The sequence below is a fragment of the Polypterus senegalus genome, chromosome 3 (assembly GCF_016835505.1).
Source record: "Polypterus senegalus isolate Bchr_013 chromosome 3, ASM1683550v1, whole genome shotgun sequence".
In the NCBI taxonomy this organism is placed as follows: domain Eukaryota; kingdom Metazoa; phylum Chordata; class Cladistia; order Polypteriformes; family Polypteridae; genus Polypterus; species Polypterus senegalus.
Window position 1 is genome coordinate 19,679,355 of NC_053156.1, and position 16,456 is coordinate 19,695,810.

The following is a 16,456-nucleotide window of genomic DNA, read 5'->3' on the forward strand; positions in this document are numbered from 1 at the left end:
GTGTTCATTTGTAATGCATGCCTGCTTTCCCATCACTCCAGATAAACTTCACTGTGACGGTGACAGTGACGGCCTGCTTTAAGGAAAGTAAACATATTATCATCAAGCCCCAAGGGATCAACGAGGAGCTCCGTATTGAAGTCAGCAGCCTGTGTGGGTGTAACTGCACGGATTTAGAGGTCAACTCTCCTTATTGCAGTGACGGCAATGGAACCTTCCAGTGTGGGATCTGCAGGTAAGTGTGGGGAGTTGGTGGGAAGAAACATATACCATTGCTGAGCTAACAGACTTGGAGATCTCACCTAATGAGCAGATACCATGTAATGAAGGAGACGCCTCAAGACCTCTGGTACAATCTATAGAGATGTCCTAGCTTTAAAGACTATAACGGAGATTAAAAATGGGAGTATTTCAGCTTATGTAATACAGCTACACTCTAGAGGTCATAAGGGAAAACTAGCATTGCTTTTAATTATGTGTGTTTAAAGAAGAGTTTAGAAAAATGGTTTGGATTAAAGTGGAAAAAAACTTTCCTCCATCTTCAAAGGAGTCAGTCACAGAGCCTAGATGAGAATGTAGGTCATTTCTTTATTTGCGTAGAGTTATACACAATTGTCTCAGTCCATGGAGTGAACAATCAATTAAACAATTCTTCTATTTTTATACTTTCACCTTATTCACTGCATCACATCATCTGAGTCTTAACATGGAGAATTTTATAATCTCCTCCAGTCAACTAACTCCACCAGTCATTTCTGACTCCTGTCGACTCTCCCATTATTCTGAACACTGCTTTGTTAAGAGGGGCGTTTAGTGGATTCTACCATTGATCTAAAGTACCACTTAAAAGGAGGGGTGTATGGGCTTTCCCATAAGTTTATCCCCTTTTTCTGAAGGGGTGTTTGTTACTCATTTACCTGATTCTAGCCTAGGAAAAATTATGTTTGTAGTTTCTTTAAGACGAGCAAAGACCTCCCACACTTTCAGCTTTAAGCTACACTTACTTAACCTTACTTGAGTTGCATTCAATTCTTTTCCTTGTGTTTAATAATTCATTCTACTATAGCATCACATACATATATATAGTATATCTTTCTATTATAAAAAAAAATCTTGGAAGGCTTGGAAGGAGATGATACATGATTTTCTCGGAGGCACTTTAACATCCCGCGAGACAAAGTAGTGAGACAAAAGGACAGCTTCTGCACAGGCTTTTAAATGTTCGAAGGGCCGCGCTACATGCAGATCACACAGCTCGGCAGCGGCAGCAAGAAAGCAGATGATCCGTCTGCATCTCCTTAGCGTGCGTTCAGCCCTCCCCCCCTTCACAATGCGAGTGGGGGGTAGGTGAGTGAAGCAAACAGGGGACACAGCCCCCTAGTGTATATATATATATATTGTGAACTTTGACCCGGACTGAACTTTGACCCGGACACAGACAGACGGACATCTTTGTTTCACCCAACACACCGTTTATTTACAATATATACAAGGATCACGTGCACCACAAACCCCAGTGCCTTCTGCACCGATTCCCCAAAGTCCAGGGCTCACAGTTCCTGTGCCTTTCTTTCCTGGCCGCCTCCAGTCCTCTCTCCAGTTCCGTCCTCTTCCACCCGACTTCCACTGCTCACTGAAGGGAGGCGGCCCCTTATATATGCTTCCCGGATGAGCACCAGGTGTTCCCGGCATTCTTCCCTTGGCCACGCTCCAGCGTGGCGGAAGTGCCGGCTGTCCTCCTGGCAGCTCTCCGGGTGTCCTCCAAAGTCTTCCCCCCCGCACTGGTGTGGCGGAAGTGCCGGGCTCCCGGGATAATAAGGCACTGGGGCGCAGCATGGCGGTGGCCACGGGCCCCTACAGGGCTGGGCTTCCAAGCCCTCTACCCGAGGCCTCCAGCATAACCAGGACGGATGCCCCCTCTCGGTCTGGAGGAGGCACAAGCCCTCCTCTGGTCCTCCTGGGCGTCCGGCCGGGGACCACACGGGATATACCGGCATCGGGGCGCTGCCTGGCGGTGGCCACGGGTCCCTACAGGGCTGGGCTTCCAAGCCCTTTACCCGAGGCACCCAACATAACCAGGACGGACGCCCCCTCGCGGTCTGGAGGAGGCACAAGCCCTCCTCTCGTCCTCCTGGGCGTCCCGGCCGGGCTCCAGCCCCAGCCGGGGACCACATATATATATATATATATATATATATATATATATATATATATATATATATATATATATTTACTTTCTCTGAGATAATTTCAACTTGCGTGATTGATAATTTCTGGTCCCGTAAGACGAGACTTTTTGCCAAGAGATTTTGACAAGTCCCACCCTCCTCTTAACCATTTACAACCACGCTCACAGTCCAATCACTTCTCATTCGTGTGAATGCTATTTTCAGACACAGTTCCTGTGCTCTGAGCTTCAAGCAGGGTCGGAAATAAAAGACAAAGAGTAGAAGACAAAGTTGAACGTCACAAACAGGTTCAAAAACGTTGCTGCAATACACATACAGAGCAGGTTAGAGATTATGAAAGTACTAAAATTCAAAAATCTCAAAAAACTGATAGTAAAGATCATGAAAGTGAAATCTATATATGTGAGTGGCAGAGACTTGAAGTGGCTGACGCGTAGCACAGGCCGGGGGGTTGGCAAGCGAAGTGAGCAGGGGGCAAAGTACCCTAGTTTATATATGTATACTTGTAATAAATAGTAAAAGATTATTATATATTAACTGAAAATCCCATAGAAGGACAAGCAAGAAGGGGAAGCATTTTAGACAACACTGATTGCGTTTACTTGCACTCTTAATCAGCTGGGATTAGGGTGAGGAACTCGGTTAAGGCAGGATCCTGATTTCTTAAACACCTCCGTTTACATGCACAAGAACACTTATGGAGTTCTGCTGTAGCAAGAACACTCAGATATCATTAAACTGTATTAGTAAGAGTTAAATGTCATCATCAACCACCGGATATCCGAAAAGAAGCGCAGAGTTGAATGTGATTCCTTCCTTCGTGTACTGTGAAGTAAATAATATCCGCCCCCTTTTTATATCCTCAACCTGAGCTTCTGATGATTTGTGGTATGAACATTGGCCGCTGCGTCACCCAATTACACTGTTTCAACATTTCGATAGCAAATAGCTGGACTAAAACTAAATGAACACTTTATCAATATGTCTCTGTTGCCAATTTGCACTCACTTCAGTCTTTTCTGCTCAGCTGTGCAGTTGAGTCCTGCGATGGACTGGCACACCGTTACATCTGCTTCTTGTTTTATACCCACTGCTGCTGGGAGAGTAACAATGCAGATATGTTTAGATTAGTTTTTCCTTTTTTTGAACTTTAATAAAATAAATACTGTATTATGTTATTTGTTACTTTAAAAAGTCATTGGACTCCATAACGCATGTTACTTTTCCCCCTACTGCTCCCGAGAGTGTCCAGCTGAGTTTAGCACTGTATGCTCAGCTCATCAATATATATCAATTAAACCATTTCTGAAATATTAAGATGGATTATTTCAACCAGGAAGAGGAAAAATGCAATCGCCAAAACATTTGCTTCAGTAAAATGGATTTTTCTGGATGTTTCCACCGTTTTCTACTTGTGGCTGCTGTGTGAAGTTAGCACATGCACAAAGTGTTCCAGACATGCGCAAGATATGAAATCCTTAGCGGTAACTCGGTTAAAGGTTTACGTGACCTTATAAGCGGGTTACTCATGGAGAAAGGTACGTCTCTTATCCCGGTTCCTCAGAGATCAATATCCCGGTTTTCTCAAACTGGAATAAATGTTTATATGGCATTTTAGAAACAAAGTGGATAACTGAGTTAATAAAGCTCATGTAAACATACTCATGGCAGGCTAATTTTTAAGTCCATTTTAGAAAAAGGGTTCCACTAGATCTTCTTCTTCTTCATCATCATCCTCTGCAACTTTTCCCTCTTCCATGTCGGGTCGATGTGTTTGATCAGCCTTCTCCATACACCTCAGTCCTGCACCTCCTCGCCAGTTAGACATTTTTCCTTCAGATCTTCTTTCAATTTCTTCATCCACCTCCACTTTGGCCTCCTCATTTTTTTCTTCCCCATTCCCATCCCTCTTTTGCCCTCATATTCCTTGCCTCTCCTCATCACATGTCCTGTACTTTCTTAGGTATCTCTCCCACTTCTGTTGTACCCCAGGTTGTCTTGTGTCTTATTCTGTCCTTTTTTAGGCACCACAGATCTGTCTTCACATTCTCATTTCTGCCACATCCAACTTCTTCTCTTGAGCTTCCTTTACTGCCCACGTCTGAGCTCCATACATCATTGCTGGTCTTAAAAACCTCACCTCATTTTCGCCTTAATTCTTTAGTCACACAATCCTCCTGATACCTTCTTCCAACTGATCTGTTCTTCTTTTTAAGCATCAGCTAAACAAATTGACGGGGATTAACAATGCATTTTAACAGTGTTGAATTCTGGGAAATGTAAATGATATGAAAATCTTGCGAAGGACATGTAAATGTAAAGCAAAATGTTAGGAAGAAGTGTTATCTGTTGGAGGGTTAATATACTTACTGTAAGCTCAGATAAACTAACCAGTGTGTATATGCTTATAGGAAGGTATGAAATGAGGGGTTCTGGGGACGTTGTTATTGAACTTGTATCTCATAATTAGCTTAAAACATCTTCAGGCTGACAGGTAATTAAGGTCAAGCGTAAATTCGCAGTCATCCTGATTTTTACTAATCCGTAACTCAAATGAAGAAGTGAACTTTCAGCCCACATTTTCAACCATTGTGTCGATTACCCATGAGTAGGACGTGGTTGTGCAAATTAGCTAGGACATCAAGATACATCCTACCATACCATCTGCACATTTTCTAATATTTTATATTCTTATTGAAGAGGAATAGCAACCCTGCAAATCCTTGAAAAGTTCACTAAGTAGTTGAATATAAACTAAGATGTTTAAAATGATGACATTGTTTTGTTAATAGCATTACTAAAGGTCCATTGCAAGGTAAGTTTTGGCAGACTCCAGCCTGGCTTTTTTATGCCCCTCTTTACCATGCGTGCCACTAAGACGAGCACTGCGGTAATCACTGGAGGACTCTTTCAGGTACGGTAACCACTTCGCCAGCACTATGACTTTTCTGTTTGCCCACAGCTGCAATAAAAACCGTCTGGGGCGGCTCTGCGAGTGTCTGCAGGATACGGGCGAAGATGAGACGATGGATCTGGATGCCAGCTGCCGCAACGGGAGCAGCTTACTGTGCAACGGGCACGGCCGCTGTGAATGCGGTCAGTGCGTGTGCAGTGGGAAACACCGAGGCCAGTACTGCGAGTGCGACGACATGAGCTGCCCACGCTCCGATGGCAAGCTCTGCGGGGGTAAGTGCCATAGCCGTCACAACACAAGGACGGGCCTACGCCACACATCCTCCATCCCACACTTCAACTTCTTTTTTTTTTGACACTCTTTCACTCTCTCTGTTATGTCCCTGTCATTTGGTTTCCACCTGCCAGGCACTTTATTGGCTTGACGTAAGAGGAGACCTGATAGATCATTACAAATTAAAAAACAAAGGAAGCTAGCGGCACAACCAACCCATATGCTTCCAGACTATAACAAGAGCCACCCTAAGAGTAGGGCACCTCACTGGTGCTCCTTGTGCTTACCCATCACACTGGCGGCATTTCGTCTGCTATGTCACCCCACCTGAAGAATCATAAAACCCGCTCGAAAATAAACAACCCCTGCTCACTTCTCTTGCAAACCCCCGGGGGAGGCGGTACACGCTCGCCACTTCACGGATCTGCCGCTAGCGTATGGGGAAGCAGATGTACAATTTAAAAAGATTGTTATTTTTATGGGAATTGTTACTATATGCATAATAGAACTAACTATTTTACATTACAGCGAGTAATTAACCTTAGTTAGAAATAGTAAAACGTAATACATTTCATGTTGCATTATGAGGTATTCATTGCGTTATACGTTATCGTTCATTTTGGCTTTGAAATTAACACGCAAATACTTTTTAAACTTACACTTTTACTGTAAAACTTCAGTAAAAACAATATTTGGAATTAACTTTTCGTCAATATCACATTGAGTTTTGATTCCGTGTTTGGACTTTCATCGTGACAACGTGACGTATAACTGGCCGTGAGTGAATATCGTTTCTTTCTCTCTAATAAATAAGACTTTTTCAAATGTTTGTCCCTGTGATTTGTTAATTGTCATAGCAAAAGCTCTTCTAACATTAAACTGTAAATGTTTTAATACGAATGGCATATCAAGATCTCCCCTCTGGAGGGGATAACCGAAATTGTTCATGATGGCATCCACATTTTCCACCATCTTCTTTTCCACAACAGCCTCTCGAGTGTTTCCCGGGCCAGTCCTGTAATGGAGATGGCCTTTCTGATAAGTTTTTGAGGCATTTTGCATCGCTTGAACTCCGATTGCGTCCCCAGCAGACCACCGTATAGAACAATACTACAACCAACTGGTAAAACATTTCCAGCAGCTTGCTGCACACATCAAAAGACTCGAGTCGTCTCAGAAAAGTACCATCTGCTTTGGCCCTTCTTGAATGGTGCTGCTGTGCATTCAGACAATTCCAATTTGCTGCTCACATGGACCCCCAGGTACCTGAGGGTCAGCTTTACCTTCACATACTCCCCCTGGTCTCATGGGGCTCTGGATGCACCAGAAGTTCAACATCAAATGTTTTATCTTGTTGATGTCGAGCTGCAGGTGGTTTTCCCTGCACTACAAAGTCCTCCTCCAGTCTCCTTCAACTCCAGCTCATCTCCTTCTATCAATGCACCCTATGATGGAGAAGTCATCTGAGAACATCTGCAGGTGGCAAGAGCTGGTGTTAAACTGGAAATCAATTGAGTAAAGGGTAAATAAGAATGGAGGCAGGACGGTACCCTGAGCTGCTCCAGTATTGTGAATTTAAAGTATCTATCTATCTATCTATCTATCTATCTATCTATCTATCTATCTATCTATCTATCTATCTATCTATCTATCTATCTATTATATAGTGCCTTTCTATCTTTCTATCTATCTATCTATCTATCTATTACATCCCACCATCTCTAAAACACAGCCCTAGCGCCCTGGTGTCTGTTGGTCAGATATTCAACAATCCAGGAGAATTTGGGGGCATAACAATGTAAAAACTGTGAGTTTGTTATTTCTTTCTATATATTTTTTTTCAGGGGAATGTTGAGCTCTGCACTGGGATTGAGGTGGACATGCTGTGCCACTACACTGTCAGGAGCATAAGCCACAGTGCCAAGATGGAGGCTGCAGTCCTTGTGACTTTCTGCTCCTGTCTGTATATTCCTCTATGGAATATTAAAATATTAGAACAATCTAGACAAGAACAGGCCATTCAGTCCAGCAAAGGTTGCCTTTCCTATCCGCTTAATTCTTCTAAAAAATATTAAATCAAGTTCCCTAAAGACCTACCGTCTACCACACTACTTGTCACTTACTCCATGTGTCTGTGGTCCTCCTTGTGAAGAAAAACTTCCTAATGTTTGTGAGAAATTTCCCCTTAACAAGTTTCCAACTGTGTCCCCGTGTTCTTGATGAACTCATTTTAAAATACAAGTCTCGATCCACTGCACTAATTCACTTCATCATTTTAAACACTTCAATCATGTCTCCTCTTAATCTTCTGTTGTTTAAACTGTAAAGGCTCAGCTCTTTTAATCTTTCCTCATAATTCAACCCCTGTAGCCCTGGAATCAGCCGAGTCGCTCTTCTCTGGACCTTCTCTTGTGCTGTTATGTCCTTTTTGTAGCCTGGAGACCAAAACTGCACACAGGACTAAAGATGAGGCTTCACCAGTGTGTTATAAAGCTTGAGCAGAACCTCCTGTGACTTGTACTGCACACATCAAGGCGCTATATAACATCACATTCTGTTAGCCTTCTTAATGTACTCTAAACACTGTCTGAACATGAGTCCACTACGATTCCTACGTCCTTCTCATAAGGTGGACTCTCGATTTTCTGACCGCCCATTGTGTATTCACACCTCTCATTTTTACTTCTTATGTGTAATTCTTTACATTTACTGACATTAAATTTCATCTGCCACAAATCACCCCAAGTCTGTCTTCTGTCCAAGTCCCTCTGTGATGATTCAATGGATTCTCGATTATCTGCTAATCCACCTGTCTTGGCATCATCTGCAAACTTAACCAGCTTGTTCTTTATATTCCTATCTAAATCATTTCTGTGTATTAAAAATAGCAGCGGCCCCACACTACCCCCTGCTGGTCACCACTCTTAACATCAGCCAACTCTGATGAGGTTTCTCACACCATCACCCTCTGCTTCCTGTGTCTGAACCAGTTCTTCACCCATCTACACCCTGAACTCCCACTTCTTTTAGCTTGGTGCCCACCTCTCATGTGGCACCTCATCAAATGCTTTCTGAAAGTCCAGATAACTAATATCATAAGCTCCACGCTGATCATATCCTTTTGTTGCTTTCTCATTGAATTCCAGCATTTTGGTAAAACACGACCTCCCTCTTCTGACCCCATGCTGACTGTTTTCTAATACCTCCTGTCCTTGTCATGTGCTGCTCAATCTTCTCCTTAATAATTCCTTCCTTTAATTTTCCTGTGATGGCACGTTAAGCTTACTGGCCTATAGCTGTTTGGATCTTCTCAGTCACCCATTTTATATAACAGGATAATATTTGCTATTTTCCAGTCCTTCAGAATTTCTCCAGGGCACAGTGATGTCCTAAAAATATGCGTCAAGGGATTATATTTGTACTCTCTAACCTCCTTAAGCACTCTGTGGTAAATATGATCTGGTCCTTTTGATTTGTTTAATTTCCACTTATTTAATTTGAGAAGCTTTTCTCCCTCTACAATTTCCAAATCCCTCAGTACCTCCTTAGTAGTCCCTGTTACTGCTCTGAGGTTATCCACTTCCTCACTTGTGAAGACCTCAGAAAAATGCAAGTTTAGCGGATTTGCTATTTCACTCTCTATTTATTTTAATTCCTCTTTACTATTCCTGATGCTCTTATCCTCTGATAAGAGAGACAGTGCCAAGATGGAGGCCGTTGTCCTCGTGACCACCTGGTCCTGTCTGTCTTTTATTCTCAGATCATCTACAGAGGCCTTCTCCTTACACTCCTTCTTTTTGCTGTGTTTTTAGGTAATGGCCTGTGCGATTGTGGGACCTGCATATGCAATGAGAATTTCACCGGCCCTGCCTGTGAGTGCGCTCTCTCCACAAATGGCTGCCAGAAAGCCGACAAGACATGCAGCAATAACGGACGATGTCGCTGTAATCGCTGCGAGTGCAACAGTGGATACCTGGGGAAGTTCTGTCAAGAGTGTACTTCCTGCAATTGTGAAAAGTATCAGTAAGTACCTTAGCACACTCAGGGGAACTCAGGTGGTCACGTCCACCATCCTCGTTTACCTGCCGTAACCGTACAGCACAGATGGGTCTCCTGCTTGCCTTGTAGTAATAGAGTTGACCACCTTGCCTTACCAGTGCTCTGTGTTTCAGGGAATGTGTGGAGTGCCATATTAGGAACAAAGGGGGTTCAAACCCTGAATGCCGTGAGAAGTGTGTGAAGACTGGCGTGACAAAAGTGGTGGAAGACTCCAGTGACAATGAAAAGGGTCAGCCCTGCCGCCTGAAGAATATAGACTACGACTTTTCTTTCAGCATAAACAATGAGGGAGATGTCCTTATTCAGTATGCTAAGCGACAAGGTATGAAGCGGCCATTGGGAAGGAGTGTGTTTGTGTGTGTGTGTGTGTGTGTGTGTGGATTAGCGTGCCCCATCCAGGGCTGATTCCTGGGTGGGTTACTGCCACCAGTCGATGGCCAACTACAGAGAAGATGGATGTTTAGAGTGATTGTTTGGTTCATTGAATTTTCTTTTTTGTTTCAATTCAGGTATGGCTGATCGAACGCTTGCTATTGTGGGTGGCTCATTATCCGGAATCGTGCTGATTGGACTCGTCATTATCATCATTTATCGCATATTCATTGAAATGTATGACCGGCGAGAATATCGTCAGTTTGAGAAGGAGCGACAAAAAGCCATCTGGAATGAGGTAAATGTTCCCTTCTGGGTCAGAACATTTTGATAATGGCATCTTCTGTGGATCTGCTTGAAACAGACACCAACGATAAAGAGTTGGCGTACCAGCCTGGTCACCCCGTACTATTGGCTTTGGAAAATAAACAAAAATACAGGCAGAACAGAACCATCCAAAGATGGCGGAGCTTCCTGTTTTGGGTCCTTCTGGCAACAACAACAGCAACAACATTTATTTCTATAGCACATTTTCATACAAAGAGTAGCTTTACATACTGAAGAAAAGAAAAATAAAAGACAAAATAAGAAATTAAAATAAGACAACATTAGTTAACATAGAAAAGGAGTAAGGTCCGATGGCAAGGGTGGACAGAAAAAACAGAAAAAAAACTCCAGACGGCTGGAGAAAAAAAATAAAATCTGCAGGGGTTCCAGGCCATGGGACCGCTCAGTCCCCTCTGGGCAATCTACCTAACATAAATGAAACAGTCCTCTTTGTACAGTAGTTAGGGTTTGGGTTTGGCAGGAGGTGGACGGACACTGGAAGTGACATCAGAGTTGTCAGAGCCAGCAATCGTCTGGTCGGCAGAGGGAGGAAGAGAGAAAGGCATTAGAACACAGCGCCAACTGTTGGAGTGGTGATAGAATTGCATTTACTAGAGCCCTTCAGCTGTCCCCTGTGAGCACACATGTGACAAAGTGTATTGGGGTTGGACCATGATGAGTGTGTATCCAGCATGGGCTGCTCTTTCTCCCCTGGGATGTCTCCCTTGCTGCAGAACAGACTAGAGCCAATACCATCCCTTTTGTAACCATGGCAGAAATAATTACGCAAGAGAAATATGGTACAAAAAAAGATATATGCAATTAACTTGCTTTAGAAAATAACATTCATTCCCAATAATACAATGTGTTCTCCTATAAACAAGGTGTGACAATTTAATTCTCAGAATGGCCGCATAGTGTCACCTGTGAGTATTCTATTGGGAAGGTAATCGATATTGTGACAGTAGGGGGCGCTACCACTCCCTTGAACCCTCAGGTACCACGCCAAACACCAGGTAAAAGTCCAATAATTACTATTTATTATAATAATAAAGTGCACAAAGCACCACCACTCCACTATTCTCAAAAGACAATACACTAATCCAATAAATCACAATCCTCCACTCCCAGACGCTTAGCCACCCTGCCTCCCAACTCAGCTCGTAGTCTGGGAGTGCCGATGGTCCTTTTATATCTCCTGACCCGGAAGTGAATGCACCATACAGTCCATGAGTCACTTCCGGGTCAGCTACAAAGTCTTTTAATTCACCCCGGAAGCACGTCATTCCTACTGTTCACGTGACCAGGACATACTTCCGGGTTATAGGGCATGTAGCACTCCCCAAGCCTCCCTATAGCGGCTCCTGGTGGCCCCCATGGTATCCAGCAGGGCTGTTTATAAAAACTACAAGGTCCATGAGGCTCTGCTGGAATTCGGGGAACCTCTATGCCGCTGGGAGGGCTCCATCTGGCGGCTTGGAGGTGTGGTCCAGAATATATGGCCGGCCATCCTTCACAATATCTGCGTGTACACTTTGGCGTAAAAATGGGTGATCGAAATTTAGAGCAACGTATTAATATTAAATTTTGTGTGAAAATCAGCAAATGTGCTACTGAAACGTTGCAGGTGGCATATTGGTGAAGATGCTATGAAAATGGTGAGTGTGTCTGAGTGGCATAAGAGGTTCAAAGATGGGCAAGAGGATGTGACAGAGCATGCAGTGGAAATCCCCGGGTTCACCACGTCCTACAAAAGCACGTATGTCGCTCTCACAGTTTAAGACCTTGCTGGTGTGTACCTTCGATCACAAGGGAATAGTCCATCAAGAATTTATGGGACAGGGACAAACAAATCAACCAACAATGCTATTTAGAGGTACTGAGGAGATTATGAGAGTCTGTTCAAAGAAAAAGACCCAAATTGTGGCCTGACAAGTGGAAATTTCATTTATCACAGTAGAGTCTGGAACGGATTAACTGTGATAAACGAGGGTTCACTGTACAGGTAGTCCCCTACGACTTACGAACGGGGCTGCAGCTGCAACGCATGTGCCTCAGTAATTGCTGCTCCATCATCTTCAGCCTGGGGACGCTACAAGTGGTTGCTGGACGGAGGCTGGAGGGGGGCGATTTCGTTGCCCGCGCAGTGTAGTGTCCCTTGGGCGGCTCCCGGAGGCAAGCGGTTTCACTGCCTGCCCACCACACACAGCTGCCCCATTCATTGTCGGTGGGCGGCTGGTAATGCTGCAAGCGGTGACCCAGTTGATCCAAAGCGCGATGTGGTAAACAGCAGGTAAGTTGATGCGTCATGATGAAATGTGATCCTCGTCTCTCTCCTCTCTTTCCCCTGGTCATTCCCAATTGTTTATACACTGTGTGCACAATTATTAGGCAAGTGAGTATTTTGACCATATCATCATTTTTATGCGTATATTCCAACTCCAAGCTGTATTAACTTGAATGCTTATTGGATTTAAGCACGTCAGGTGATGTGTATTTGTGTAATGAGGGAGGGTGTGGCCTAAGGAGATCAACACCCTATATCAAGGTGTGCAGAATTATTAGGCAGCTAGTTTTCCTCGGGCAAAATGGGCCAAAAAAGAGATTTAACTGACTCTGAAAAGTCAAAAATTGTAAAAAGTCTTTCAGAGGGATGCAGCACTTTTGGAATTGCTAAGATATTGGTGTGTGATCACAGAACCATCAAACATTTTGTTGCAAATAGTCAACAGGGTCGCAAGAAACGTGTTGAGAACAAAAGACGCAAATTAGCTGCCAAAGATTTGAGAAGAATCAAACGTGAAGCTACCAGGAACCCATTATCCTCCAGTACTTTCATATTCCAGAGCTGCAACCTACCTGGAGTGCCCAGAAGTACAAGGTGTTCAGTGCTCAGAGACATGGCCAAGGTAAGGAGAGCTGAAACCCAACCACCACTGAACAAGAAACATAAGTTGAAACGTCAAAACTGGGCCAAGAAATATCTGAAGACAGATTTTTTTCAAAGGTTTTATGGACCGATGAGATGAGAGTGACTCTTGATGGACCAGATGGATGGACCTGTGGATCAGTAATGGGCACAGAGCTCCACTCCAACGTGGAGGTGGGGCACTGGTATGAGCTGGTATTTTTAAAGATGAGCCAGTTGGACCTTTTTGCATTGAAGATGAACTCAAAATCAACTCCCAAACCTACTGCCTGTTTTTCGAAGACACTTTCTTCAAACAGTGATACAGGAAAAAGACCATGATTTTTATACAGGCCAATGCTCCATCACTTGCATCGAAGTTCTCCACTGCGTGGCCAGCCAGTAAAGGCCTTAAAGATGAAGGAATAATGACATGGCCCCTTCCTCATCTGAACTAAACCCTATCGAGAACTTGTGGGCACTTCTTAAACGCTAGATTTACGGGGGAGAAAAACAATCCACCTCTCTGAAGAGTGTCTGGGAGGCTGTAGTCACTGCTCCACAAAAAGCTGATCGTCAACAGATCAAGAAACTGACAGACTCCATGAATGGAAAGGCTTATGACTGTTATTGGAAAGAAGGGTGGCTATATTGGTCATTGATTGATTGATTTTTTGAAATGTCAGAGATGTTTATTTGTTTCTTTATTATTCTCACTATAACAGATGAAAATAAACAAGTGAGATGGGAAAATTTTCATTTTTCCTTTAGCTGCATAATAAATCTGCACACTAGTAGTTGCCTAATAATTGTGCGCACATATGTATTCCCCTGATGATGTTCACACTCACATTTCCGTTGTGAAACATTCAGGTTTATTAACATTTTGGATTGACCGATAGCACTGTGTTTGTTCCATATTAAAATTAATCCTCAAAAATACAACTTGCCTAATAATTCTGCACACAGTGTATAGTACTGCTGGATGTGATTGATTGATCGTTAACAGGTGTTTTCCAATTTGGGGCTGTGGTCTCTTTCCATCATCCATCCCCCTTGTATTTACGGGGACGACATTTACTGACGCACACAAAGAGCAAACGGGACGATGGAAACAAAACGCACTCAGTACAAACATTGAACAACACTATTACTATGTAGCCCCGCTACAACGGGAGATGCTAGGAGTGAGCGAGAGTGCGACGTTAGAGAGGGAAGCTGTTAAAAGAGACATGGAGGGCTTAGGGTAGGGGTAAAGCTCTGGCGGGGTCAAGTTAAATGAGCAGGGAGGCCGGCTGGCACCATTGGCTTCTAACGATAAAACATTTCTCTATTTGTTTTTCAGGCCAACAATCCACTTTTCAAAAGTGCAACAACTACAGTGATCAATCCTCGCTTTATAAACGACTAATTGAAAGGGGGAACCGCCTGCCGGCTCCACCAACGAGACCTCCTTGCACTTTTTAGAAACATTTTGGATGTCGACAAGGTTGTTTGCTCCTTCATAGATCCTGAAATGTGTTGAAAGGAACATCAGGTTGAAATAAAAAGATCACAGGGGCTACCAAAAAAACAGACTTGTGTGAAATGTCATCTTAACCTGATTCCATTGATCCCCTGTGTCCATCATCGGCAAAGCACTGATTCTTTTTTTTTTTTTTTACATTATAGTTTTTTAAGTACTTGAATTGTTTATTATAAGAGCACATGTTATGCAAACATGTTATGCAAAAATGCTATTCATTCCTTTATATATTCGAAAAATGTGTTTCAAATAACATGAAGTGGAACTTTACTGCCAGGAACTGTGGGAGACCCTCCGGATTTAAAGAGTGGAGGGCAGTTCCTGGCAGTGATTGGCAGGTGGCCCCGCCTCTTGGGGGACCACACCACACAACACAACACATGGAACACAACTCAGGCAGCTTCATACAAGATCAAATATAAAGAATAATGCACATACTCAACAAAATCAACATTAACATAAATAGATGTCCCAAAAATGAACCAAAATAAGCCAAGAACACCAGCCAGAGGAAGAAACCATGTCAGCCAGGGTTTGACGGTGATATCCTCCTCTAGTGGAAGTGCTTTTGAAACTTCTTGATACTTATGTGTTTCCCACAACATCAACTCAAAACTATTGGCACCCCTCAAGAAAATAATACATAGAATGATTCTAATTTTCCTCAAATATTTGGAGAAACTGACAGGGTTTGACAGTGATATCCCCCTCAAGAGGGCATAACACAGGCAGCTTACATCCATCAACAAAATCAAAAAAAAAAGAATAATGCACATAATCAAAAAAGTAACGTTAACATAATCGAAGAATCAAAAATGAACAAAAGAGACACCCTAGCTGAGACCTGACAGTTGACTGTAGTAAATTTTTGCATAGCACCTTTCACAAAGGGTGGCACGGTGGCGCAGTGGTAGCGTCTGCTTGGGTTACCTCCGAGTGCTCCGGTTTCCTCCCACAATCCAAAGACTTGCGGGTTAGGCGCATTGGCGATCCTAAATTGTCCCTAGCGTGTGCTTGGTGTGTGGCCCTGCCCGGGATTTGTTCCTGCCTTGCGCCCTGTGTTAGCTGGGATTGGCTCCAGCAGACCCCTGTGTTAAGATATAGCGGGTTAGAAAATGACTGACTGACTGACCTTTCACAAAGTACAGACTCAAACAAGCAAATTCACAGGTAACTAATCACAAACTTTACACATAAAGAGATCTGTTTAAAGATGCAATGTGTTTCAACTGTCCATTGCATCAGCGTTGAACGATGGCCATCTCACAACAGAGGAGAGGACAACAGAAACTCAGCAGAGGAAATAAAAGACAAAGTCAGAAGTGATGACAGTCCTGGAGACCCCAGCCTTCTGGTCCTTCTGTGCTGCCACGACTAATGTAACGACAGAATGTCTCCTTCCTTCGACCCCAAGGCTCTCCATTATCTCAGATGTCTTTCTGGAGACTCTAAAACTGCATTTCCCAGAGTGCACTACGACTGTTTGCCAGCTCAGAGCATTGCTGATATGATAGCACTGGGATTCTCTCCCTTTCATTTTTTGAAAATTATTTATTACATTTTTGAAATATAAAGTTTGAAATTATAAAGTGGAAAATAGTCCTGATAGCTATTATATTTACCCTAAACATAAAGAATTCTCATTTTTATATTTTTACATTTCTTCCAGTTACATTTGTGCTCTTTAAATTGAAATAGGAAGATGACAATTTGTGTGTATGTGTTTTGTTTTCTTTTTATTTGCTTGCAGAGTTTTCTTTTGTAGGCTTTTACAATTGTATTTCAAGTTAAAGAATTTTGATATTTTGTTGTACTGTGTAACAAAAATATTTATAATACATAATTAGTCATTAGTCTGCATAGATTTCATTTTTTCTATTCAAAACGGT

General features: G+C 43.0%; 1 protein-coding gene across 1 annotated transcript in view; it reads left to right on the forward strand.

The window, feature by feature from the left end:
- The window catches only part of itgb7 (integrin, beta 7), a 46,169-nt gene extending 31,552 nt beyond the window's left edge, over positions 1–14,617 (forward strand). The window contains exons 10-15 of the mRNA XM_039749602.1: positions 42–235; positions 5,152–5,375; positions 9,189–9,399; positions 9,549–9,757; positions 9,945–10,105; positions 14,388–14,617. Coding sequence (XP_039605536.1) covers positions 42–235; positions 5,152–5,375; positions 9,189–9,399; positions 9,549–9,757; positions 9,945–10,105; positions 14,388–14,453 — 1,065 coding nt within the window. The 3' untranslated portion in view covers positions 14,454–14,617. The remainder of the gene's footprint in view (positions 1–41; positions 236–5,151; positions 5,376–9,188; positions 9,400–9,548; positions 9,758–9,944; positions 10,106–14,387) is intronic.
- Positions 14,618–16,456: the final 1,839 nt, after the last annotated feature.